Raw genomic sequence first — 26,030 nt, forward strand, 5'->3', positions numbered from 1 at the left:
ACCAAATGCAAATCAGTAAGGAGAAAAATAGGAGTATCAGCACTAAAGTCACCTTTTACTAAACAAAATTTAGTTCAGTAAATGAAACAACTGCATTACTATATCAGCAATTGTTTTCATTATCTCTAGAGCACTAAAAAGGGTTGCACCTAAGAAGAGCTACAATATCCAAGCACTAGCCTCAGAAAAAACTCTCCACTCTGTCACCTGGGAACCACTCTTTCTAAGAGCACAGAAAATAAGCACAGAAAGGGTTTCCTTCCAGGGGCAAAGGAAAAAAGGGAAAACTGGGCCCAATCCTCCTTAGGCCTAGGTGAGGAAACAGCATTTTCCACACTGTGCTGGCTTGGCCAAAATCCTCCTCAGGCCTAGAGGGGAAATAGCATTTTCCACACCTCTCTGGCTCTTTACAAACACCACCACAACTGCATGGTACCTAGAATCAATGAGTGAGGCCCAGGCTCCCTCTGCTGACGATCAAACAACCAAATCCTATCAAGTAGCAACTGATCTGATTGTTTTTTTGTTTTACTCTCTGAGACAATGTCTCTCTATATAGCTCAGGCCTCAAACTTGTTCCTTCTGTCTCATTTTTCCAAGCTGGGACAATAGACATATCCTACTGCAGCAACCAATATTTGTTTGTTTGCTTTGGCCAGTCCTGGGACTTGGACTCAGAGCCTGGGCACTATCCCGGATCTTCTATTTTTTTTCCCAAGGCTAGCATTCTACCATTTGAGCTAAAGCACCACTTCCAGCTTTTTCTGTTTATGTGGTACTGAGGAATCAAATCCAGTGCTTCATACATGCTAGGTGAGCACTCTATCACTCAGTCTCATTCCCAGCCTCCATAATTGACTTTTAAAACTTCTTCCCAATACTGATAGGATATTGAATGGGTTCCTACTAGTGTTTTCTACCAAATACTCACTTTATTTGATAATTTAAAACTTTAAAACATTGTTATTATCAGCCTTGTGTGAAGATAGGAACAACTAAGTAGCACTATATTCCAATTAATCTTTCTAAACCAATTTTCAAATGTCTTGGTTCTGGCTCTATGTTGTTAGGTTTATTAGACCCAGTATTATAAAAACAGGAAATGGGGCCAGGAGTTTGGCCTAGTAGTAGAGTGCTTGGCTAGCATGCACAAAGACCCGGATTTGATTCCTCAGCACCACATACATGGAAAAAAAGCTGGAAGTGGTGCTGTGTCTCAAGGGTAGAGCTCTAGCCTTGAGAAAAGTCCAAGGACAGTGGCTCAGGCCCTGAGTTCAAGCCCCACGACTGGCAAAAAAAAAAAATTAAAACCAGGAAATGAAACAGGGAATGTTATAAAATTAACACAAATTTTAAGAGGTTATGAGTGGCAAGGACAGTACTTTGAATACATTGATGATGTTGTCTTGTAGAAATTTTAATTAATCAAAATTATATTTAAAATTTGATCAAAATTAAAGACTTTATGCCTGGGCAACAATAGCTCATGCCTATAATCCTAACTACTCGGGAGACTGAGATCTAAGAATCATGGTTCAAAACCACTTGGGGCAAGAATGTCTATGAGACTCATATACAATTCACCAGGAAAAACACAAGTGGAGCTATCTTGAGGGAAAAAAAAAAAACCCTCAGCGACAATGCTCAGGCCCTGAGTTCAAGCCCTAGGACCAGAACAAAAGAAAAAGAAAATCAATGACTTCAAAGTTAACAATACTATTTTAACAGGTACTGGCCTATACAATGAGTACCTCTTCTGTGAGTTAAGGACAAGGATTGTTGTTCTCATCCTACTAAGGTGAGGACTGACACTCAGGAAAGTTTTCTTGCCTGTACATAGCAGGACCTGAAGTCAACTTTATCATCTAATCTCCACAGTCACTCAAACTGAATGCTATGCATACCATCAATGCCTAACAGTACCAAAAATTAGCTGTTTCACTGGGACAGAGAAAACCTGAAGCTGCTGACTGAATTCTGTTAATTGCTTGAAAGAATCAAATAAGCAAAGCATAAAGTAGAGGAGAAAATGACACATAACACTAGTTTCAAAATTGTTGAAGTATCTGTTAAAAGCAGCATTTTAAAATACACCAATATGGGGCCGGGAGTTTGGCCTAGTGGTAGAGTGCTTGCCTAGCATACACGAAGACCCGGGTTCGATTCCCTGGTACCACATACTTAGAAAAAGCCAGAAGTGGTGCTAAGGCTCAAGTGGTAGAATTCTAGCCCTGAGAAAAATCCAAGGACAGTCCTCAGGCCCTGAGCTTAAGCTTGAGACTGGCAAAAAAAAAAAAAAATACACCAATATGATGCCAAAAAAAATCACAAGCCAAAAATGTGGTGAAAGTGGAATCCACAAAGGTAATTCTAGGGGTACTTTCCTAAACCAGATCACAACATGCTTCAGTTTTCATGGTCTCAAATGACATTGAAAAAAGAGAAAGTGAAGGACCACTGTAAGAGGGATCTAATAGATGCTGATGCTGCCTCCATTCCTCTAAGCACAAAGCTAAGGCCATGGACTACTCATCTCCTCACATAGGGAGAACCCAGGAATTGCTTTATTGCTCAAGCCATTGAGAAAATAAAACAAAGTGGACATTTCAAAATTTGGAACCAGATAAAGGAAAAATAGATCTCCTAAGAATTCATAAACTCCAAGCTGACATTAATCTGAGTGCAGGGTAAAATGGGGATAGTAGCAGATGGTCTAAACCCTCAATCTGTGGTCTGGGGGTAAAGTGATTCTGAGTGGAAACATCATCAAACACCTTACAAAGGAATATTCAAGCCTTTAAAGTAGCATAGTACTCAGTCTCATCAGTGACTTGGTTCAGTGGTAGAGTACTTGTCTGCCATGTACAATATTCAATCCTTAGCACCACAAACCTCTTAAAAGAAACAAACACCAAAACATCAAACACCAAAAACTGCAAAGATTCCCCTAAAGCAAATAGAAAGGGCACATTATTGAATATAAGGATAACAACTAGACTGAAAGCTGATATTCTTCTATCAACAAGTCAGAACAGAGTCAGATATTATCTCATGCGCTATGAAAAATAACTGTCAATAACCCATTGCATTCCCAGCCTCCTCCACATTCATCCCAAATATTTTAATGTAATAGAATATTTTATTCACAGTAAGCTACCACAGCAGTTAGGTCATAACACATTGAGTTTAATGCAGCTTTCACAGTTTTTGTTTTTCTCTGTTTTTCCCCAGAGCTGTAATGGAATGAAGGATTTCTCACATGCCAGGCAACAGTAAATGCTGAGCTAAAAGCTGCAGACCACAGATCTTAAAATTACCCCTCAGAAAAAAGTGACTAGGGGAGGCCAGATTACCTAACATTTTCCTTGACATACCCCCATCACACATGGCTCTGTTCACAGAGGTACACTTTGAACAACTGGATGATTATGTATCATATATCTCTCTCCCAAACTATGGAAGCCATGCACACCTCTATTTTGGCTAACTATCACACCCAGCCTCTACCAGAATGCCTGGTAGAGAACTGGAAGGGAGGGAGACAAGATAAGATCAAGGGAAGCTGGGCAAGGTGACCCTCACCTGTAATCCTAGCTACTCAGGAGGCTGAGATCTAAGGATCAAGGTTCAAAACTAGCCCAGGCACAAAAGGACTTGAGACTCTTATCTCTAATTAACCTCTAGAAAGATGAGAAGTGGGGCTTGGCTCAAGGGTAGGGCAGTCGCCTTGAGCTGAAGAGCTAAGGGACAGTGCCCAGGCCGAGGATCAAGCCCCATGACCTACAAAAGAAGAAGACGACGAAGAAGACGAAGACAGAAGACAAGACAGAAGCAGGATCAGGAGCAGGAACAGGAGCAGGAGAAGGAGAAGGAGAAAGAGAAGGAGAAGAGAGGAGGAGGAGGAGGAGGAGGAGGAGGAGAGAGAAGGAGGAGGAGGAGGAGGAGGAGAGAGGAGGAGGAGGAGGAGGAGGAGGAGGAGGAGGAGGAGGAGGAGGAGGAGGAGGAAAAAAGGAAGAGGAGGAGGAAGAAGGGATCTAGGGAAAGAGGGAAGGGCAGCGAGGGAGGGAGGGACAGGAAGAGCCAACTAATAAAAACAATGTAGAGGTAAAGTAAAATCTTTCCTGAAAGACACAGAATGATATATAGGCACACAGATTTAATGCAAGGCCAAACACAGCTAATTGTTTGTACATATGTGCTGGTCTTGGGGTTGGAACTCAGGACCTGGGTGCTGTCACTGAGCTTTTTTGTCAAGGACAGCAGTCCTACCACTTGAGCCACAGCTCTACTTCTGGCTTTAGTGGTACTTAAATGGAGGTAAAGAGTCTCACAGACATTCCTGCCCAAGTTGGCTTCAGTGATCTTTAAACCTCAGCATTTTGAGTAGCCAGAATTAACAAGTGTGAGCCATCAACATCCATCTTTTTTTTTATTGTTTTGCTTTTTTTCCTTGAGATATATAGATCCTTGGTACTCACAAGTACAAAGTTCATAGGAGCCCTAGAGTGAAGAAAAAAAAATAAATGTTCAATAAGTATATGAGCTCAGTGTTGTACTATGGATGCTTGATTCATTTTTTCCTCTCAACACTACACAGCTTTGGCTAAAGATATGGCTGCCTCTCAGATGAGCATATTAGCTTTCACTCTGCTTCTTGGGTATCAGCTGCTGTCACAAAAATTAAGGCTAAAGAACTGCTCAACAGATCACACATCAATTTGTAAACCTAAATTTTCTCCTGCCTAAAATAAGATAACCTACTTTCTATTTTCTTGAGTTGCACTGAGGATTCCAGGAGAAAATTTAGTCCCTAGCATAGTCTGAGGTGTCAGAACCTACAAGCATCTAGTGTATACATTTTTATATTATTAAAAATTATGAAAATATAACAAGATCTCATTTCTCCCATAAAATGTGGGGAAAAATACTGTTGGCAAAACAATATGTATGTATCCTTGGAGGGAGCACACAGGTACTCGGGTCAAGGTTAACAGTGTGAACGATGAGGCATCCGCTCACCTGTACCCCTCTGCCCACCTTCACCTCCTGGGTATTGCACACATACCCCAGTTATTTGAACATGAATTACCACCGCTAGTCATATGCTTAATGTCAACAGTCCAAGACTGTTAAAGACCAAGAAGTTGCCAATGAAGCCATGAACTTAATTTAACATCATCCCAACCGAAACTGCTACATTTTAGTGCTCCTTTACAAAGCCCACAAAACAAGTATAACGAAAAGAAATGCCACAAAACTCTTTAAATGACAACTTTTAACCTTATTTAATGACAATGGGCAGTCAGTAGCTTTTTTAAAATCTGAGACCCAAAGGTACTGTTCATAAGAAAAAACTCCACTCCTAAGTTCAAAATTCTTATTGCATAAAAATAATAATAAATCCCACAGTGCAATTCCAGGCTCTGGTTTTCATTAGAAGTAAATGTGCTAAGACTGTCACCTCCTGCTGGAGACCAAGTGAGGTCCTTGTGACCTACTCAGGTCCATTCACAAAGACTAGATCTGATGCTGCCTAAAATAAAGTGAAAGGGAAGATAGGGAGCAAATACTCTTGTGTGGAAAATCCGATCACTATCAAAGCAGAATTCTCACTGGCACAAACAGAAAACACCCTTTTGGTTACATGTTCTTCGACATGTTTTTGATCCGATTTTCATATCCAAACAAAGAGTCTTCTAACAGCAATGATAAAACACACTTACCACGTCATCACTGCAAACTAAAAACAAAGCAGTAATGTCATACTAAAGGAAAGAAAGTTGTATCATAAACCTACTGCTGTTGTGCACCAGTGGCTCTGCCTGTGTCCTAGCAATTCAACTGGCAGTTTGAAGCCAACCTGGGCAGACAAATCCATGAGACTCTTATTTCCAATTAACCATAGAAAACCAAAGTTGTGCTAAGGTTCAAAGTGACAGAGCACAAGCCTTGAGCAGAAAAAGTTCAGGGACAGTGCCCAACCTTGAGCAGAAAAAGTTCAGGGACAGTGCCCAAGCTCTGAGTTCAAGCTCCACAATAACAACAACAAAAAAAGTAAATAAACAAATCCACTGTTTTTATGAACTTCCATTCAAATAAATTTCTCTTATCAAACAAATGAAGGTTGAAAAGTCAATATTTCATGACATTCTTTTCCTTTATTCCTTCAGATCACTATTTTAATATATAAACCTTCTTAAGAATATACACATGTATATATATATACATGCATGCATATATATACACATATGTATATATCTATGTATATAAATACACACAAACAAACTTGGTCTCTTCAAAGTCAAGAACAACTTGATATTCTGGCTCCTCATGTTTAGAATTGTTTCCACTTTGCAGATTGAAAGGATATACTCCATGTAAGAAACCTGAGAGGAGTGGGCTTGCTTAATATGTGGTCTTGGGCTCAGGCTGTAGGAGAGGACGGACAGACAAACAGATACTCAGCTTGGTCCAACAAAAACATAAATAAAATATGAGCACAATGTCCTTTCTTCCTATAGAAAACTGATCTTTTTATAAATAACGCCTAAAATAAATGTCTACTAATTATAAAAAGCTCAGCAAAGTTAATGAAAAGCCTCCCTCTACTAGGTAGAAATAAGTACAATTCCAGATAGATAATTTGCACTTATAAATTATCTGACAACACATATATCTGAACACACCTATAATCCCAACACTTAAGGGGCTGAGACAGAAGGATCTCAAATTCAAGGCCAGCCTGGGCTATACTGAGAGATCAGTAACCAAAAAATAAAAAATAATAATAATAATAAAGAGTTTGCAATCTGGTAACCACATTTTGCGAAGTCCTTGAAATTAGCCAAAATTGCAAAGGTGTATCCTAAAGAAAAATAATGAAACGAAAAGAAGTGAACATTTTATGGTTGTTTTTTTGTGTCCTGGGCCTTGAACTCTGGGTCTGGGCCCTGTCTCTAAGCCCCTTTTGTCCAAGGCTAGCACACTAACACTTGAACTACAGCACAGCTTACAACTTTTTCTGTGATTAATTGGAAATAAGAATCTGGGGGACTTTCCTGCCCTGGCTGGCTTCAAACATGAAGCTCAGATCTCAGCCCCTTGAGTAACTAGAATTATAGGTGTGCACCATCAGTGTCTGGCTAAGTAAACACTTTAGAATCATCTGCAGCCTTTCAAACCATCAATGCCAAGGTTGAGCTTTAACGTCTGAGATTAAGGACTTCAGGTTCGCAGGTTTCTCCTCATTTGTCAGTCCCCTCTAGCTTTCCAACATGGCACTCATCACTTTGGGAAATAGTTGTTAAATTCTGCTAAAAGTTTAAGTCAATGAACAAATGCTTCTCATTATAAAATTCAATAATTATAATAGAATTATGAGTTTAACATATAAGGTCCAAAAGCATGCCTATAGACAGTGTTTCAGTTACAGCTTTCCCTAAGACTGCCTCCACCAAAACACATGCTTTTTCAATTATAGAGCAAAGACTATGGCTTCTGTTCAACCTAGGTTTATTGTTTATAAAATTAGAAACAGACATTCATACGTGTAGATATATATACGGACATATAAACATATACACCTAGGCCATGCATTATACATAAACAGTTGAAAGGTTTAATGTGGTATACAACAAAGTATTTTACACACGAGAAGAAATTATTATCAATCTCTAAGGTGAACAGTTCAAACAAGCTTCCTCTAATTTCACAGATACAATATCACAACCATTTATTCAATTCCAACAAAATTAAGTGAAGTGAAAACAGTGGTAAGTTACAGCACCTTTAATGTTTTTGTTTACTTTCTGGGTACCAGTGATGGAACCCAGGGCCTTGTGCATGCTATGCACAAACTGTAGCCCTGAGCTATGCTTGCTTGTAGCTCTAATGCCTTTATTTTTTTTAATCATGTATTGTTACAATCATTGTTCACTATTTTTAGTCAAGAAAGGAGGAGTCATTTTATCCTAACACTATCTCTAGCTGTTCTCTAAGCCACACTACATTTTATCCTACAGTCTCTGACTCTGTTCTAAACATTGCATTTCATCATGTACTTTGAGTGTTCTTGAAACCACACTACATTTTATCCTAATGCTGTCTCTGATTGTTCTCTAAACCACACTGCATATTTCACCAACACTTGACTTAAAAGTGTCTTTACAGGGCTGGGAGTTTGGCCTAATGGTAGAGTGCTTGCCTAGCATGCACAAAGACCAGGGTTCGATTCCTCGGTACTACATACATAGAAAAAAAGCCGAAAGTGGTGCTGAGATTCAAGTGGTAGAAGTCTAGCCTTCAGAAAGTCCAAGGACAGTGTTCAGGCCCTGAACTCAAGCCCAGGACTGGCACCCAGCTTCCCTCTTTAATTTTTTAACCTCTTGATTCTTGTAGTGAACTAGCCAAGGTCATCATTTATTTACAGTTCAAGGTAAAATTTATCTATTTTAAAGATAAATCATTTGAAAAGTACACAGTCTTTTTAGCTCAATGTATTATACACTGCTTTTTGGGAGTCTCCAACACTTACTCTTTTTTTTCTTTTAAGAAATATTTTAATGTCAGGGTGATGTACAGGGCTGTTACTGTTACATTCATAAAGTAGTGAATACATTACTTCTGGAACATTGCTCATTCTTTCCATGTTTTTCTCCCCCATGCCCTCCCTTCTTCCCCTCCCAAACTGAAAATTTCATTTCTAACATATTGTCCCATGAATATAGTTGTTACACCGTTTCACTCTTTCTTTTTTTTTGTCACATCAACTTATTTTTCCTTTTCCCTTCCCCGATGCAAATAAACAAATAAATGAATATATAGTCCACCAGGGACCAATGACAAATACAACAACTGTCTAACACTTACTTTTTAGAAGACCTACAAGAAATACATATTAGATCACAAGAACACCTAGCCAAAGTAGACTTGTGAGTTTATTTAAACCTTAGGGGTAACTGTCAGCCACTATGTTAGAATCCACTGTATTTCATTCCCCATGTTAATATGCAAAATTCTCCCAGAAAAAAAAATCCACCTTGGAGCAGATAGGACAAATTATTATCCAGGGAACATAAATATGATCCTTTTGTCAAAGTAGGCTCTTCTCTAGAAATTAAGAACCTGAATAAAACATGATCCTTGGTCACAAGAAAGAAATAGTAAGACAAATCATTACACCATAACTTAATGCACATAAACAACTAAAGATAAGGAAGAGATATCTTTTGTAGGTATAAACAAGCAGGTCAGACCTAAGAGTATAGTCTGGCTGAGGTTGAGATCCTATTATCAGCAAAGGCAGAAACTACACTTACAAAAATCATAGTTCGCCTTCTAAGAAATGCTTTACATTTTTCTCTAGCATTGAAGGAAAGATACATGCCTTTAATTTTGTAGCTATAAAACAAATATCTTAGTCTAAATAAAAACCATAAAATGTGATTTCTTTCCCCCTTATCCTTAGCCAAGTGAAACTTAATAACTTGCATTTTAAAGGTGGGCTCAGAATATTTTGTTTTATTGTTATTATTGTTTCATGTAAATTCTGGAATCAAGAAGGGTAAAAGCATTTAGTTAGTTGTGGTCAGTATAAGAATAAATGAGTAAAGACATAAATTGGATGTCTCCTAGAGTGTGTATATATATGTATGTATATGAATACATATGTGTGTATATATGTCTGAACATATGTATATACACATATACCTCACATAGAATTTATATTTTTACTAACGAAATCTCATGTGTCTTACAAAAAGCTAATCATCTTTATATCCCACTTACTGTATTTACTCAAAACAGAATAAATCTGCATTTGTTTGTGACCACAACTGTTTTTAAAGTGGCTCCATGTAAGCAATGACGAATACCTAATCTGATCATTACAAGATGTCCCAGTCCAGCTAACGTGGAAACTGCTTCAGTTCAAGGTGGCCTCTTATCTGGCAACACAAAGCAACAGCCAAAATACACAGGAGCAGGCCCTTTGATGATCCTCAACACAGAAGACAAGCCCTTTTTCTTTAAACCCATGCCACAAAACCTATCTCAAACTTGTCACCACCTAGAAAGCACAGCTCCCAGATGTGAGGCAGCACAGAACAAAATACGCACTCTGGCACTTCTCAGCAATATGCGTATGCCCTGGAGAAAATTATTTAAATCTCAGTCTCCCCATCTGGAAAATAAGGTGCAGTTATCAAAGTCTCAGTAAAGTGCCAGGTACATAGTAGGTCCTTAAAACATGCCACTGTGAAGCTTTCAGTTGGCATGGTGTTTGTAAGGTTTATAAGCACCAGCATAGTGCCTGGCATAAATCAGCACCTAACTCATGAAGTGTCCATTAGTGGATCATTAATATAGTACAAAGTATACTGGAAGCATGGTCCAGCAGTAGAGGACCTGTGCACTTGCCTAGCAAGCTGGAGGCCCATTGAATTGTTCTAGGTGCAGACAGAGACACCACCTAAAAGTCAACCTTGCTTTCATCTACTTGCACAACTCTGGCTGCCGAATTTGAAAGAAGTCCAGTGTCATTTCCTCCAGAGATTAAAGTATCTTTCCAACATGAGAACCTTAGCTAGTAACACCTAAACTCATACAGACTCTGTGGATGTATTCTGTGGATGTATTTTTCCCTTCCAGGGTCCCCCAGAGACCCAGCCCCCTGAAGGATGCAGTGGCAGGCGAAGGGGACATGACAGGACCTCATCCTGACCTTGACACCAAGTGAGGACAGCCATTCCTTATTTCCCATGTCTCACCCAGTAGCCACTGCCTTTGCTGTCCAAGGAGGCTCAGTTATGCTATGATGTCACAGAAGACCCTCTGCAGGCCCTTCTGGGGACCTTCAAAACCATGGCCCATTGGTTTAATCAATTCCTTCCTTCTCCTGGGCTGGGAAAGCAGTGGGTGCCTATCTTGAAGCTCTACTAACACAGAGAAGACTTTCTGAAGTTGCCTGTGGTAAATCCTAAATACTGAAAGCCTATGTAACTCTTCCTGCTCTGACTACTCACTCCTCTCCTAACACCATATGTGAGTTGAAGCTCTGGCTTGAATTGTTCAATTACTGCATGCTATAAAAATAATACTCTGAATTTACCAAGATGGCTTTCTTACTAGGAGCTTAAGCTACTCCTAAATAACAGCTCATTACTAACAATGATGGATCAGACAAACCTATGATCATATTTAGAGGGAAACACAGGGGCTGGGGATTTAGCTCAGTGGAAGAGCACTTGCCTGGCAAATGCAAGCTCCTGAGTTCTCTCCTCAGCTGCAGGGGGGCAGAGGGACTGGGAACAAGGCACCTAGAGGGAACTGCAATGCTAAAAGTATGTACTTTACATACTCATACTCAGAAATGTTAGCCTCAAGTTCAGTTTTTACAAACCAAATTGCATTTCCCTAGGGAGAAAAGGACATTGATTTCACCTGTTTCTCAAGTCTTCCTACAGTATCAAATCTGCATACAATTTTGATATATTTCACAAAGGAACAATGTCAAATCTTCTTTGCGTTTTTCTTACATCTTGTTTTTTTTAGCAGTATTGTGGTTTGAACTAAGAACTCACTTTTTAGGCAGATGTCTGCTCCTTGAACAAGCTCCCATCCCTCTTTTGCTTTAGTTGTTTTTCAGATAAAATTACTACATTTTTTTACTATGATCCTCCTACATCAAGTTCTGTACAGCTAGATTACAGACACAAGCCATCGTGCTTAGCTTTGTTGGTTGAAATGCCTTGCTAACTCATTGGCTGATTGCGCTTCTCTCAATCTCTCCCTCATGAGTGCAGGGGTGATAAGTGTGAGTCACTATGACTGCTCTCAAATCCCTTTTTTATGAAACTATTACAATGTATTCTTCTCTGCAATGTTTGATGTTAACTTTAATTTTTTGCTTTTTAGTGAGTTTAGATCTTATTATATTAAGCATAATGACTCCTAAACTACTAAAGACAGCATAAAATTGTATGGAAAGTTTAATGTTTTCATCATCCAAATGATTTGCAGGTCAGCTTTTTCCCCCTGAGACTACGTGCTTTCAATGTGCAGGTGGTGGAGTGAGATTTTTACAATCCACAAAATTACAGTCTTTGACAGGCAAGGTAGCGCACCCCTTTAATCCTAGCTACTCAGCAGGTTGAGATCTGAGGATCACGGTTCAAAGCCAGCCTGGGCACTAAAGTCCATGAGACTCTTATCTCCAATTAACCACAAGAAAACAAGAAGCGGTACTGTGGCTCAAGAGGCAGGGCAGTAGCCTTGGGCTGAAGAGCTCAAAGACAGCTCCCAGGCCCAGAGTTCAAGCCCCATGACCAACAAAAACAAACAAATGCAGTCTTCTGAAATCTCAGCCAGAAATGCCCACTTGACAAAGGAAGGCCACAAAGCTGTTTGGCTGTGTCAATGACATAGGCAGAGAAAATGAAGCCCCTGAAAATTTTCTGCAGATAGATGGTACACTCAGCAGGGCTTCCAGTCCTTGCTCCAGGGAACTGGCCCTCAGCTACCAGGTGTTTCTTCTAGGTACCACGTGAACACTCATGAATACAGATTGGCTAGATGATGTGTGCAAACATTGGAGCACACAGAACTAGAGCAAGCTAGTACTTTGAACATGAACATGATGGGGGTCCAAATAATGCTTAAGTAGCCAGCTGGCAATGTTTAATAGCTAAAACCTCTTACCATTTTCCTCTGCTCCCAAAGTTCATTTAAGATAAAAGTTCTCTAGATTACAATGACTCCTATAATCTAAAATGGCAAATGTCTAAAATTAAAAAAAAAAATCAGAACTGGAATGTGGCTTAGTGGTAGAGTGCTTGCTAAGCATGCATGAAGCCCTTGGTTAAATTCCTCAGTACCACATAAACAGAAAAAGCCAGAAGTAGCAATGTGGCTCATGTGGTGGAGTGCTAGCCCTGAGCAATAAAAGCTCAGGGTAGTGTACAGGCCTGAGTTCAAACCCCAGGACTGGAAAAAAATTATCTAAAGAAATTAGAAAACAGCAACAAGTTTACACTATGCTCCCTTCAGACAAATGACTATGAATGTACAGTCTTTTTCAGTAAAAATGACAACTACAGCAAAGGAAAAGAAATTTTCGATTCTTAAAAATAAGGTGTCAAACTCTACCAAATATATTCCTTGTTTGTTTTCAAGGGTTACATCTATAGCTCGTTAACTATTCCAAAATGAAAAGGCAATTCCAATTTTACAAAGGGATGAAGAAAAAGGGGGGGGGGCGCAATTTGGTCCATTCAACAGGCCATATTGGCTGATTATGTGAGTACCTTAACACATGCATTATTACAGCAATTGGGTCAAACCATGGCCACAGTGAACTTCTTGCTGGTACCATAACTGATTTCAAGAGACTTATCCAAAGCTGGAAGTGGTGCTCAGGCCCTGAGCTCAAGCCCAGGACTGGCAAAAAAAAAAAAAAAGAGACTTATCCTGTGATCATCATTATACACCCCACAGTCTTTTTAAGAGCAATTCACAGGCTGAGTGTGGTGGCATACACTTATAATCCTAACATTCATGAGGCTGAGGCAGGAGGATTTTGTATTCAAAGTTAGTCTGAGCTACACATAACTAGCCTATCTTAAAAACAATCCAAGCAGGGTGGTTCATGCCTGTAATCCTAGCTATTCAGGAGGCTGAGATCTGAGGATCAAGGTTCAAAGTCAGCCTGGGCACAAAAGGACTTGAGACTCTTATCTCTAATTAACCCCTTAGAAAACAGGAAGTGAGGCTTGGCTCTTGGGTAGGGTGGTATCCTAGAGCTGAAGAGCTCAGGGACACCGCCCAGGCCCAGGCGTAGGGTGGTAGCCTTGAGCTGAAAAGCTCAGGGACAGCACCCAGGCCAAGTTGAAGCCCAATAACCCCCCCCAACCACCGCCAAAAAAATCCAATTCATTTTTACCCCAGTGTTTTATCAACCCCAGTACCTATACTTTTCTTACACGGAAAAGACCTTTTCTTTATTGAGACAGACAAAGATGTCATTACATTAGCAACAGGAAGCAAAGCTGGGGTCTGTTTTCTATAAGGATCAACTCTATCCAGGTTTTAAAACATTATCAACCATTGAAAATGAGAGAAGATGTGACATTATTCAAAAAGAAAGGTGCTCATTACCTGACTTATATAACTGTAACCCCTCTGTATATCACCTTTACAATAATAAAATTAAATACTTTTTTAAACTTAAAAAGAAAAAAAACAAAAAGAACTATTCTGCTGTTAATGGCAGTGTTTAGAATATGGGGTTGTTCTCATTAAAAGCAGAAGTCTAAGGGTCATAGCAATTGCTAGAAGAACAGCAAGCACATTATGGCATTGTATATTTAACAAGAACACAGAAACCCAGTGGCCCCAGTGTGACCATATAGGCTGCCTTGGAAAGTACGTAGTTCAAGGTCATTAAACAGAGCCTTTGATCCTTTAATAGCAAAACTAGTAGCAATAAACTACAGATGATAGCAGCAGCCCTTTCCAACCATAATGCAAGAATCAGCACACAAATCCTCTTTTATGTCAGTTTCCTAAGACATGAAATGTGTAAAATAGAAAAAAAAACTCAAGCAAAGAAATAGCATAAACCTAAAATATCTCATAATCTATATTCACAGATTATATATTATACACATATATAAGATGGTTTTAGAGCTATGTGTGTGCATGCATACACACACACACACACACACGGGCACCCATCAGACATGCTAAGCAAGGGCCCTACTACTTCTAGTCTCTATCAGATTACCATGCCAGCTAAAACAAATGTGGAATAAAGAAAAAAGGAAAGCCCAAGAAAAAAAATTCTACTAGGACCATTTTCCTTTGACTAGCATTACACATTGGTCTCATAGAAGATGGAAATATGGTAGAACAAACAAACAAAAAAAGAATAAGTATCTTGTTTGAAGAAGCAGAAGTGATCAACAAAATAACCAAAGCAATAGACATGGAAGGATAAGAAAAATCTTCAACACTGTGGCATAGCAAGACAAAAACTTAAGTAGGATGAATCAAAAAATAGCAGTATATTAAAGATAAGGAGTTAACCATCCATCAGTCAATAAATAAAGGTAGCACTGGGTATGATGATGAATGCTAGAACTTGGAAGACTCAGGCAGGAGGATCTGAGTCTAAAGCCAGCCTGGGCTAGGCAGTAAGATCCTGCCTACAAAAGGAAAAAGAGAAAACAGGCAAGATGAGGGAGGAAAGGAGAAAGGAAAAAGGGGTGAGGAACAAGAGGATTAGGGGAGAAGGAGGAAAGGTGGGATGGAGGGGAGGGGGAAATTAAAGGTAGTAATCTTATTTTAGAGAGTAGGGTGAGGTGGGAAACAAGTTTTCATAAGTTTGTAAGTAGTATTTGAATCTTTATTTTTCTCAAAGTATTTTTATTATTTTAATTTAATTTTATTATTGTTGTATAGCTTAACAATATACTTCTTAATACAGTTGTAACCTCTCAGTTAACTTCCATCTCCTAGGAGCTTCAGCCTTGATTTTCTAACCACCCTGCAGTGACACAAAGCATATTAAAGGATGTCTTTAAACTGTCTCATCATCTAAAATCGCACATAAGTATGTTCAGGATGTAATTTTTATTTGCCAGTCCCGTGCTTGAGCTCAGGGCCTGAACACTATCCTTGGACTTTCTCAAGGCTAGAGCTCTACCACTTGAGCCTCAGCATCACTTCTGGCTTTTTTCTATGTATGTGGTACCAAGGAATTGAACCTGGGCCTTGGTGCATGCTAGGCAAGCACTCTACCACTAGGCCAAACTCCCGGCCCCGGAATGTAATTTTTTAAGTGGGAAAAAGGGTAAGTATAACTCATGTGTGTGCTCACACACTCACATACACACACACTGCTTTATTCAGCAGATTCCACACTCAGGGTTACGTCAGTAACTACTCTATAACAAACACTATGTAAATCCTCAAACTCTGCCATAATATATTAGCTTTGAAAAGCCAGAGAAACAGAACTACTGCCAGTTAATCCTGAAACCAGAGAAATTAACAGGAAGTATATTCCAGACATATTAGAGCTCCCTGATTTTAGTATCCTCATTCATTGAATAAGCTACTGGGCTGAGCAGGCCCTAACCTATACTGTTTGTTAAGCTTATACTTATTCAATGTAATTAGTACACATTGATTCCCAATATGTAATCTATACTACATACTGACATCAAGATAATATGCTTTTCAGGAAGCAAAAAGTAATAACAATGAATGAATGATGGAGCCAATTTCTGAAGTTTTTAAAGCATTTTTACTGTCTTTCAAAAAGAACCAGCCAGGTACTGATGGCTCATACCTATAATCCTAACTCTGCACAAAGCTGAGATCTGAGGATCAGGGTTTAAAGCCAGCCCATGTAGAAAAATGTGTGAGACAGTGATCGCCAATAAACAACAACAAAAAAAATGCTGTATGGGGCCAAGACATGAGAAAGGATATCAATGTTTGTGAAGTAATGTACCTTCTATCTGGTGAATAAAATGTAACCCTTCTATTAATTACAATAAAAATATATGAAAAAAATGCTGTAGAGTGGCTCAAGTGGTAGGTCACTAGCCTTGAGGGGGAAAAAAAACTACGGCTTGTGTTCTCAAATGATATTTTGTGTTGATCAATCAATACAAAAACCGCTGAATACTGCTGTAAAAAACAGTGACAAAACTTGGAATAATCCTTCACTGAAAGTATCATATTCCGTAAGAGAACAAGTCACAAAGGACACATTAACAGCACTGGGCACTGGACCCACACTAAAACCACTGTTAAAATCTAGGGATGGTCATAACAAACCTTTCATCCTTGCAGCATAAAAGTCAGTTGATAATTTCTTTGCCTAACACCTAATAAAATTTATTCTCCCAAAATTGTGGAAAAGCTAAGCATAGTCCTCCCTTATTATAAAGTTTCCTGTTACCATTTGCATGGTTTACACATATGTTATACTTTATTACTGAAAGAAAAAAGGCCTCCTCATAACACCCTCTTTGTTGTAACACTCTGCTTACTCTGCCTCCAGGCTCGATATATAATGAAAGCAGAATGAATTCAGACAGATTGCTGCGGGAAAGCAGCTTCCTCCTAGGAATCTAAGTCTTTCTTTCTTCTTGCAGCTTTTCATCATGACCTCTTTTCTTCCTTTGCTATGTATTGTTTCCTTCAGCAAATCAAAGATGATAGATTGTTAAAACCAGTTTGTATGACCTGGGAATGAAGTGATTTTAACATGGAAACTCTGCCTTCTAAAGCTTCACACAATCTTGTCTTGAAGACAATGAACTGTATGGGGACATCATCACAACTGCAAATGCCATATGAAATCTTAATTTTCTACGAATGCATATTACATTTTCATTACCCTAAAACCATGAACATGGGAGAATTACAAATGTGTTATTGCTTCCATATAAAAAGCACTGACTCCTTTTAGCAAAGATTGAGAATTGCTGATTTAAAAGATTCTTATGCCAGGCACAGTGGCTCACACCTATAATCCTAGCTACTCAGGAGGCTGAGATCTGAGGATCATGATTAGAAGCCAGCCAGTACAGGAAAGGCCATGAGACTCTTCTCTCCAATTTACAACCAGAAAACAGGAAATGGCACTGTGGTTCAAGTGGTAGAATGCTAGCATTGAGCAAAAAACGCTCAGGGACAGTGCCCAGGCCCTTAGTTCAAACCCTACAACCAACAACAAAAACAAAACAAAAATTTTTACTCACAAATTTCATTGTAAGGAAATTTGGTCTTTAAAAGCCAACTTGAAAGTTGAAGAAGGTAATCCTGATCAAGACACATTGTATTCACAAACTGCTTTGTTACATGGCATCTCCTTTGTACAACTAGTTAAAGATAACAAAAAAGATTGTGAAAAGCCAACTCATCTTTAATTTAGGTAGAAATACAATTCAAATATGAATATAGGCAGACTTATTCTGATATGCCAACCTTACTAATACACACTATAGCTCTTCTTATATAAAGTACATCTACTGATATACTACAGAACTCTATCCTCAGGAACTTGGAGATCTTTATACCGTTTTTAACAAAGTTGGAAGGACATTTGCAGCAACTTTATTCATTTCCCAGATTAGTAGTCACTGTAAAACACATCAAAAGATAAATTCCTAATTTTTTTTTCTGTGCCAGTCCTTGTACTTAAACTCAAGGCCTGGGCACCATCTCGGAGCTCTTTTTATTTTTTCCTCAAGGCTAGCACTCTACCACGTGAGCCACAGCTTCACTTCTGGCCTAAATTTTTATGTGTATACACTCTTTACTCAGAGTACTAATGCCCTTTTATATGTTGCTTTGTTTTTTCAGGGCTAAGAATCAAACCCACAGCTTAAGGCATGCTATACAAGGACTCTACCACTAAACGATACCACAGGGCATTAATATACTTTAAAAGAGAAAGGGGGGGCTCATTATGCAAGCCCAGGCTGACATTAAACTCATCATTCTCCTGCCTGAGTCTCCTGAGTGCTGAGACTACAAATACTCCTCCATGAATGAAACTAATGCATTTTGAACATAAACTTTCCCAGCTTCAAATTAACCTTTAACATATATCTCTAACTTGCTTTGAATTTAAATCTGTAAGCAAGAATTTCCATGGAAAATGTGAAATGACTATCATATCAACTTTTTATAACAAATTAATTTAGTTAGTACTTTCTCCATTCCATATCATCAGGAGACAGGTTCCAAGTTTCGTGTCACTTGCTCCAATTCTGTTGGTGATGTGTCCCTCCAACTGGAGACATGATTTTTTTCATGGCTCAGTATTTCCTTCAGAACTACCAGCTCTTATAGGTGTATCATCCTCCAAGTCTCCCTACTCTTCTTGATCTTACCACAAACTTATCCTAGTTTCTTGTAGTGCATGATGCTGTTGCTGGAGGTTCTTTATATCTGCTGTGAGGCTCAGTGATGCTGACTACACATTGCCTTGACTCTCAAAGCTCTCCACCTCACAGCCTCGGGCTTCTCATTTTAATCTTATCTTAATCTCAATTCTCATTAATTCTCAATGTTTGTTGAAAGTACATAAATGTGTCTGGTCCAATGTTCTGAGACATGGTCTCAGTTTCCAAGTGTAAGCCTCTACAGAAGGAACCTTCATCAAAAGCAGACAACTCTTTTTTTTTTTCTTCACAAAGTTGAAGCTTAATATGATAGTGCCTATCTGTGACCCTGTCACTCAGGATGCTGAGGCTGAGTTTCAAGTTCCAGGCTAACCTGGACTACATAATGAGACCCTATTTCAAACTAAAGAAAAGAGAATTTCATCAGTATCATCCTTACTTGACTTTTGACTGAGTGTCCTGAAGCCCTCTGATGATGATCCATTCTGAGCTTCCCAATATATTTTAGTCCATTGACTGAGATCTGCTTCTATGTCTTGCATCTCAGTGTCTGCAGTAAGAGCCCCAGTTATTTCCACTTTGGAATTACAAACCCCTGTCTCAGTGTGCTCGAGTTGCCTAGACTGGGTTCAGGAGACTTGTCTCATCAGCAGCAGCATCATAGTGTTTCTGAGAAGGACATGAGAAGCTCTGGAGGACAGTAGCATTATGCCTTGTCTGGACTGTGATCCAAAACCTTCCTTGGTTCTGTTAGGCTGCTGCAGACCTAGGCTGTAGCCACTGCCATCCCTAAGAGTCATGGCTGCTGCTGAAGCCTCTAGTGGCTTATATATACATACACATGTCACACAAATATAATAGCTGGATTGCCAGCTGCTGCTCAAGGCCTGAATCAACTTTGTTTAAAAGGCCAGTAGGAACAGACTTAATTTCTCAGACTTAATTTCTCAAGGCAGCATGTTGTATGGATTAAATCTTAAAACTGTCAAAGCCCTGGTTTTTTTTTTCTTTTTTGGAGGAGGGGAGTTGTCTTATTTTTTGTTTTGTTTTGCTGGGTTTTTTTTCTTTTTCTTTGCCAGTCCTGGGGCTTGAACTCAGGGCCTAGGCACTGTCCTTGAGCTTTCTCAAGGCTAGCGCTCTACCACTTGAGCCATCGCACCGCTTCTAGCTTTTACTGTGTATATGGTATGGAAGAACTGAAGAGTGCTAGGCAAGCACTCTACCGCTAGGCCACACTTCCAGCCCTTGTTATTTTTGAAAACAGTCTCACTGTGAAGCTCAGGCTTGCTGGAACATTCAGTATCACAGTGTCACTTGTAGTTTGTGGATAGCATTTGCCTTCTCAATGTTTAACAGCTTAGTTATCCTACTGTCTAAAAGGAGACCATGAAAAACATGTCTCTAGATCAAAGTACTTGTCAAATCTTAATCAAAATGACCACTTTTATTTTTTAAGACAGGGTAATTTTTTTTATATAAACAGTTTATTTACTCTAAACAGCAACACAGACAAAACGCCATAGAAACACAAAGGAAGTGGGGACTACAGTCCCCCAGCGGGGACTACAGAGCTCTTAAACGGTGTGAAGCATGCCTGCATCTGAGAGCAAAGGAACTAGCTCCTAGGGACTGACCCAAGTATAAAAGTTTATCATTTTACAGCAGTTGAAATACTGACATCAATATTAAAATAAGAGCAAGTTTTATATAACAATCACAAATACAAAAGACTGAAGGAAGAGACCCTGTATGAAAAACTGGGGCAATTCAGCGAAATTGAGAAGTGTATGCCAGTGGTGAAAATGGAAAATGGAGCCTGCCCAACCCTCCCAGGCAACTAGTAATTGTTGAGATTTAGATTTGCAAAATGTTGTAAACAAGTTCTTACCAAACCAATCCCTTCCTCTCATGGTGCCGCGGGCGCTGCGTATGAGGGTGCGAACTTCTTGGCTTGTGCCCGAAGCCTTTTCTCATACTCCAGTAAACTGTGTAGGCTTCTGCTTGAGCTGGGTTCATTTAGAAGTTCCTGTATTCCTAACAAGATCTGCTTGATCGTGACGGCGGGCCTCCAGTCCTTGTCTTCCTCCAGGATGGACAGGCACACTGTACCGGAGGGGTACACATTTGGGTGGAATAGTGGTGGCTCAAATTTACATTTTGGTGGGGAAGATGGATAATCATCCTTAAAAAGCATCCGCAGCTTGAACAAGCCTCCCTCCCAGGGAGTTCCCTTCTTCCCCGGGATGGCACACTCCCAGTTCATCAGGTTCATCGTGCCGTCAGGATTCTTGGTTGGGACAGCCACAAAGCCAAAAGGGTGGTCTTTCCTCCAAGCCTTCCTCTCCTGGGCGAGTCTGCTGAGGGCAATCCCCGACATATTCAAACTCCCTGGCTAGCCGCGACCCAGCGGCCCTCTGCGGCCCTGACAGCAGAGGCAGAGGCGCTCCTTTGTTTCGGGACTTCCCTCCGTGCCCCAAGACAGGGTAATTTTTTTTCCCAAGTACTAGAGACTAAAGCCATATCCCCAGACCACTTTTTTTTTTTTTAAGTGAAGTGAGGCCTCACTGTACAGCCTCCAGAATAACCTCAAACTTGCAATCTTCCTGACTCAGTCTCTCAAGGAGTTTAGATTACAGGCCTAAGCCATTAGCACAGTGAAGACTGTCACATTTAACCACCTCCTTCCACAACAATGCTGACCACACACATCACTTTTCCAGTCTTTGCATTTAACCACATAGGAAAAAACTGAGGGTTTTTTTTTCCCCAAACATCACCAAGAAACTTCATTCCTTCTAACGATTCCTGCTCATCAACACCAGGTAAGAAGGTATTTGATCACTCAATTTCCATTGGGTATATGTAGAAAAAAGTAAGAACTTCATAATCATATCAAAACCATGAACTGAGGGGCCGGGAGTTGTAGAATGCTTGCCTAGCATGCACAAAGACCCAGGTTCAATTCCTTGGTACCATATACATAGAAAAAAGCCGAAAGTGGTGCTGAGGCTCAAGTGGTAGAGCTCTAGCCTTGAGAAAGTCCAAGGACAGTGCTCAGGCCCTGAGCTCAAGCCCAGGACTGGCAAAAAAAAAAACATGAAATGAATCTGAACGGTTTGGGTATGGATCAAGTGGAAGTGGTAGAACAACACTTGCCTAGCAAGGCCCTGAGTTCAAAGGCTAGTGCCACTGAAAAAGAAGTTGTACACCCAAGGAATTCTCTTTATAACTTTCCCCCCGGAGCTAAAGATTTGTATAGCATTATGTACAAAGATGCTGTTTGACAATGACATTGTTTTATGGGACTCAAATATTGTATCAGTAACAAGATACAGTAGAGTGTGAATCCCATTCAGCCCTATGACCCCCCCTTGCTCTGCTGACTTTCTACTGTAGCCCCACAAAGCATCTGACAACACATGGGGGAAATACTCCAATGTTACAACAGATGAGAGAAGTGTTCCACTGTTACAACAACAGATGAAAGAAGTACTCTACTACTAGAAGTGTTCCACTATTAGAAAACACCTACAATTCAATGCTAGGAAGAGAAGATGCTGGTAACCATGTTCTTCTATTTGAAACATATAAATGAGAAAAGGGGGGTGGACATATGGTACAGTGGAGAGACAGGGGCCATGACAACATTATGGATTGGTCAATCCATAAGAGGAAAACAATACTTACCTATTATTAGCACTAACACCTCCCAACAACCCAGCAGTGCTCATGTTCACCCCAACTGAGACTATCAGTTCACCGTCTGGACTGCAATCAAGAAACTAAGAAGGCTATGGGACATAGAGCCACTCAGCCACTACATGTGGTCTCTACACAGGCATTTGGCAGACAGGAAAAGCTACGGTATAGACAACTCAGGTTATGGAAGACTGAGTAATTCTTGAGGGCTGCCTTCAGATGAGACAAAAGGCAACTTATGACCTTCCTTTTTAGTTTCCTATTTTCTTTGGCTGGGTGACATCTCAAAGAATTCAAATGTTTTTATTTATGTGACAATATAATCCCATAAAAACTTGTAGAAGTCACTGAATGATTTTTTTATCTACCATGCTCACATACAGTATTAGTAAAATTTAATCTCCACCGCTGACAATTATAATTCAAACATACTGAACCTTTTATAAATGGTATTTTCTTTCCACCTCAGTCACAAATGTGAGACTACTGTGCTGTCAGACTTCTAATCTATACCATGCCATGTTGTGTCTACATGCTGATGTGAAACTTTCCTTATAAAAATTCTACTTTTCTGAAGTTCCATGTGGCTGAAAGAAAACCCAAATAGAGTACCTGAGTGAAAAGAAAATGAGTTTTCACAGGGCATAGAGAAAAGAAGTGTTAAAAAGGTAGTGAAATGCTTTTTATGTTAAATATTAAAGCACATAAATATTGTTAAAAATTAAAAACATTTTTCTTTGTGATTGCTACCACAAATAAGTTCTTCTAAATGTCGTAATTTCTTCTAAAATTAGTTGAAAGGAAGAATAATATATAGAAACACAACTACTATATGAGAACTCTGATTTCTAGAGTAAGCTTGCCATATCAAGTCGACAGCACTAATAGCTGAAAAATATGAGTCACACATGGTGGCTCAAACCTAAATCTTAGCTATTCATGAAACAGAGATCAGGCCAGTTCAAGGCCAGCCAGACAAAAAGCAAGATCTCAGCTCAACCAAAAACCTAGGCATGTTGGTTGGAGCCTATAATCCCAGCTGAATAGGTAGCGTACATAGGAAGAATACAGTCTGAAGCCACCCAGGCAGAAACACAAGACCCCATCTAAAAGATAGCTAAAGTAAAAAGGGTTAGAGGCATAGCTCAGTAACAAAGTACAGGTATAGCAAGGAGGAGGTCCTGACAGTAAAAGAAAAATATTTTGAGTCTAAGTAAACCCAGGAAGCTTCTACTTTATCCCTATGAGAGCAAGGATTACCCTCATCTGTATATTTTGGTATAAGTCTAGACACAGAATTTGCTAGAATGATGGCATTGGGATATTTGAGAACAAACATTATCCCAGTGCCGTCATATTCATGCAGCTTGAATAAGACATGTCTCCCACATGGGCCAGGAGTATGGCCTAATGCTACCTTGCATACATGAAGCCCTGGGTTCAATTCCCAAAGCTGGAAGTGGTGCTGTGGCTCAAGTGGTACAGCGCTAGCCTTGAGGAAGCCCAAGGACTGTGCTCAGGCACTGAGTTCAAGCCCACAACTAGGAAAGAGAGAGAGAGAGAGAGAGAGAGAGAGAGAGAGAGAGAGAGAGAGAGAGAGAGAGAGAAAGGAAAGAACTCCCACAGGTGCCTGTGTGAAGGCAGGGTCTTCAGTCAATGGTTCAGTATGGGGAAGTGGTGGAAACTTTAGGAGGCAGACCCAGCTGGAAGAATGGTCACTGGGGTTGGGCCTCCTTCTACATCTTCTTGCCATGAGGGAGCCATTTTGCTCTTTCCTGTGCTCCTAACCTCACCTCAGGCCCATAGCAAAGGAGCCATAGACTAAAACCTCTGAAATCAGGAGCCAAAATAAATCTCAAGTATTTGCCAAAGACAAAAAGTCTGACCAACATATGACCATGCCCAATCATATGGCTCCTTTGGTTCTGGCATTCAACAAATATTTAGCATGTGCCAATGTCTGCACAGTAGTGAAAAATGAGATAGTCTCTGCCTTCAGAATAAACTCCATCTGCTTCCTCTTAGAATACATATAGACTCTATCTCTAATGAGAAAACCAATTAAATAAGAGGTAATGTTATCAGAACAGGAGCATACACAGAAACTGAGTATTCAAATCCTTACTATACGTGCATATGATTTATATAAGATCTTTGCTTCTCTAAGCTTTGGTTTTCCAATCTGAAAAAAAAAAGTCATTAACAGGGTCAAATGTCACCATGTACGTAAGGCCATAGATTAAAGCTCTCTTTCCGGGGCTGAGAGTTTGACCTAGCAGTAGAGTGCTTGCCTAGCATACATGAAGCCCTGGGTTTGATTCTTTGGTTACCACATAGAGAGAAAAAGCTGGAAGTGGTGCTGTGGCTCAAGTGGTAGAGTGCTAGCCTTGAGACAGCTCAAGGGTTCTCAGGCCCTGAGTTCAAGCCCTAGGACTAGCAAAAAAAATTAAAAATCTATCTCCATATAGTCTTTTCAACAAATAAATATAAAAGTTCTGGCTAGACTCCAAGCCAAGCACTGGTGACTCACACCTGTAATCCTAGCTATTCAGGAGGTTAAAATCTGAGTATTGAGGTTCAGCCAGGACATGAAAGTCCCTGAGATTCTTATCTCCAATTAACCACCAGAAAGCCAGAAGTGGCACTGTAGTTCAATGTGGTAGAGGGGTAGCCTTGAGCTGAAGAGCTCAAGCACAGCACCCAGGCCCGACTCTAAGCCCCACAACCAACAAAAGAAAAAAAAAGAAAAAAGAAAGAAAATCAGACTACAGAAAATAGAAACATAAAAACGGCATGAGAGCACAGCTTCTAAACTTAGAAGAGAATAAATTTTAAGGAAAAGAACACTTTGACCACATCAAATCACAATTTAAAAGCTAAGAACCATCTGAAAACAATGATCTTCATACCAAATACAAAATTAATCAAGACTAAATAATTCATATAACAGGAAAAAAATTTTCTGTCCAGGATTCAGTCAGAATCATCCAAAATAAACCATTCATTCCATAGGACTTTTTTTTTTTTTGCCAATCCTGGGGCCTGGGCACTGTCATTGGGCACTTTTTGTTCAAGGCTAGTACTCTGCCACTTGAGCCACAGCACCACTGCCAGCTATTTCTGTATATATAGTTCCGGGGAATCAAATCCAGAGCTTTGTGCATGCCAGGTGAGCACTCTACCACTAACTAGGCCACACTCCCAACCCCTCCATAGGATTTTTTATAATGAACATCCATTTTTCAACTCTAGTGTTGGAATTCATTTGAAAAGATTCTTTAAAAACTGTAACACTGTTTTTTAAAAAATAAAACAAATAAGTCAAAGATAAGAAATAACCTAGACAGGTGGAAATGAAGTGAAAGGAAAAGTAGGACTTTAGGCCATCATCTTTCATTGACGGTGGTCTTG

The 26,030-nt window shown here is 39.7% G+C and overlaps 1 protein-coding gene and 1 pseudogene across 15 annotated transcripts in view; both read right to left on the reverse strand.

The window, feature by feature from the left end:
- Bbs9 (Bardet-Biedl syndrome 9) overlaps positions 1 to 26,030 on the reverse strand; it is a 304,919-nt gene that overhangs the window by 250,785 nt on the left and 28,104 nt on the right. For 13 of the 15 annotated variants that reach the window (XR_016535495.1, XM_090332660.1, XM_090332659.1 and 10 more), the window contains one exon: positions 17,772 to 17,891. The exons of the other annotated variants lie outside the window; for them this stretch is intronic. Coding sequence is in view for 12 of the 13 variants with exons in the window: in XM_090332660.1 (XP_090188786.1) it covers positions 17,772 to 17,891 (120 nt within the window). In the remaining variant the exon portion in view is untranslated. The remainder of the gene's footprint in view (positions 1 to 17,771; positions 17,892 to 26,030) is intronic. 15 annotated transcript variants of the gene reach the window in all.
- On the reverse strand, positions 20,827 to 21,352 carry LOC150062823 (SUMO-conjugating enzyme UBC9 pseudogene; annotated as a pseudogene).

The sequence above is a fragment of the Megascapheus bottae genome, chromosome 5 (assembly GCF_031878675.1).
Source record: "Megascapheus bottae isolate mThoBot1 chromosome 5, mThoBot2.hap1, whole genome shotgun sequence".
NCBI lineage: Eukaryota > Metazoa > Chordata > Mammalia > Rodentia > Geomyidae > Megascapheus > Megascapheus bottae.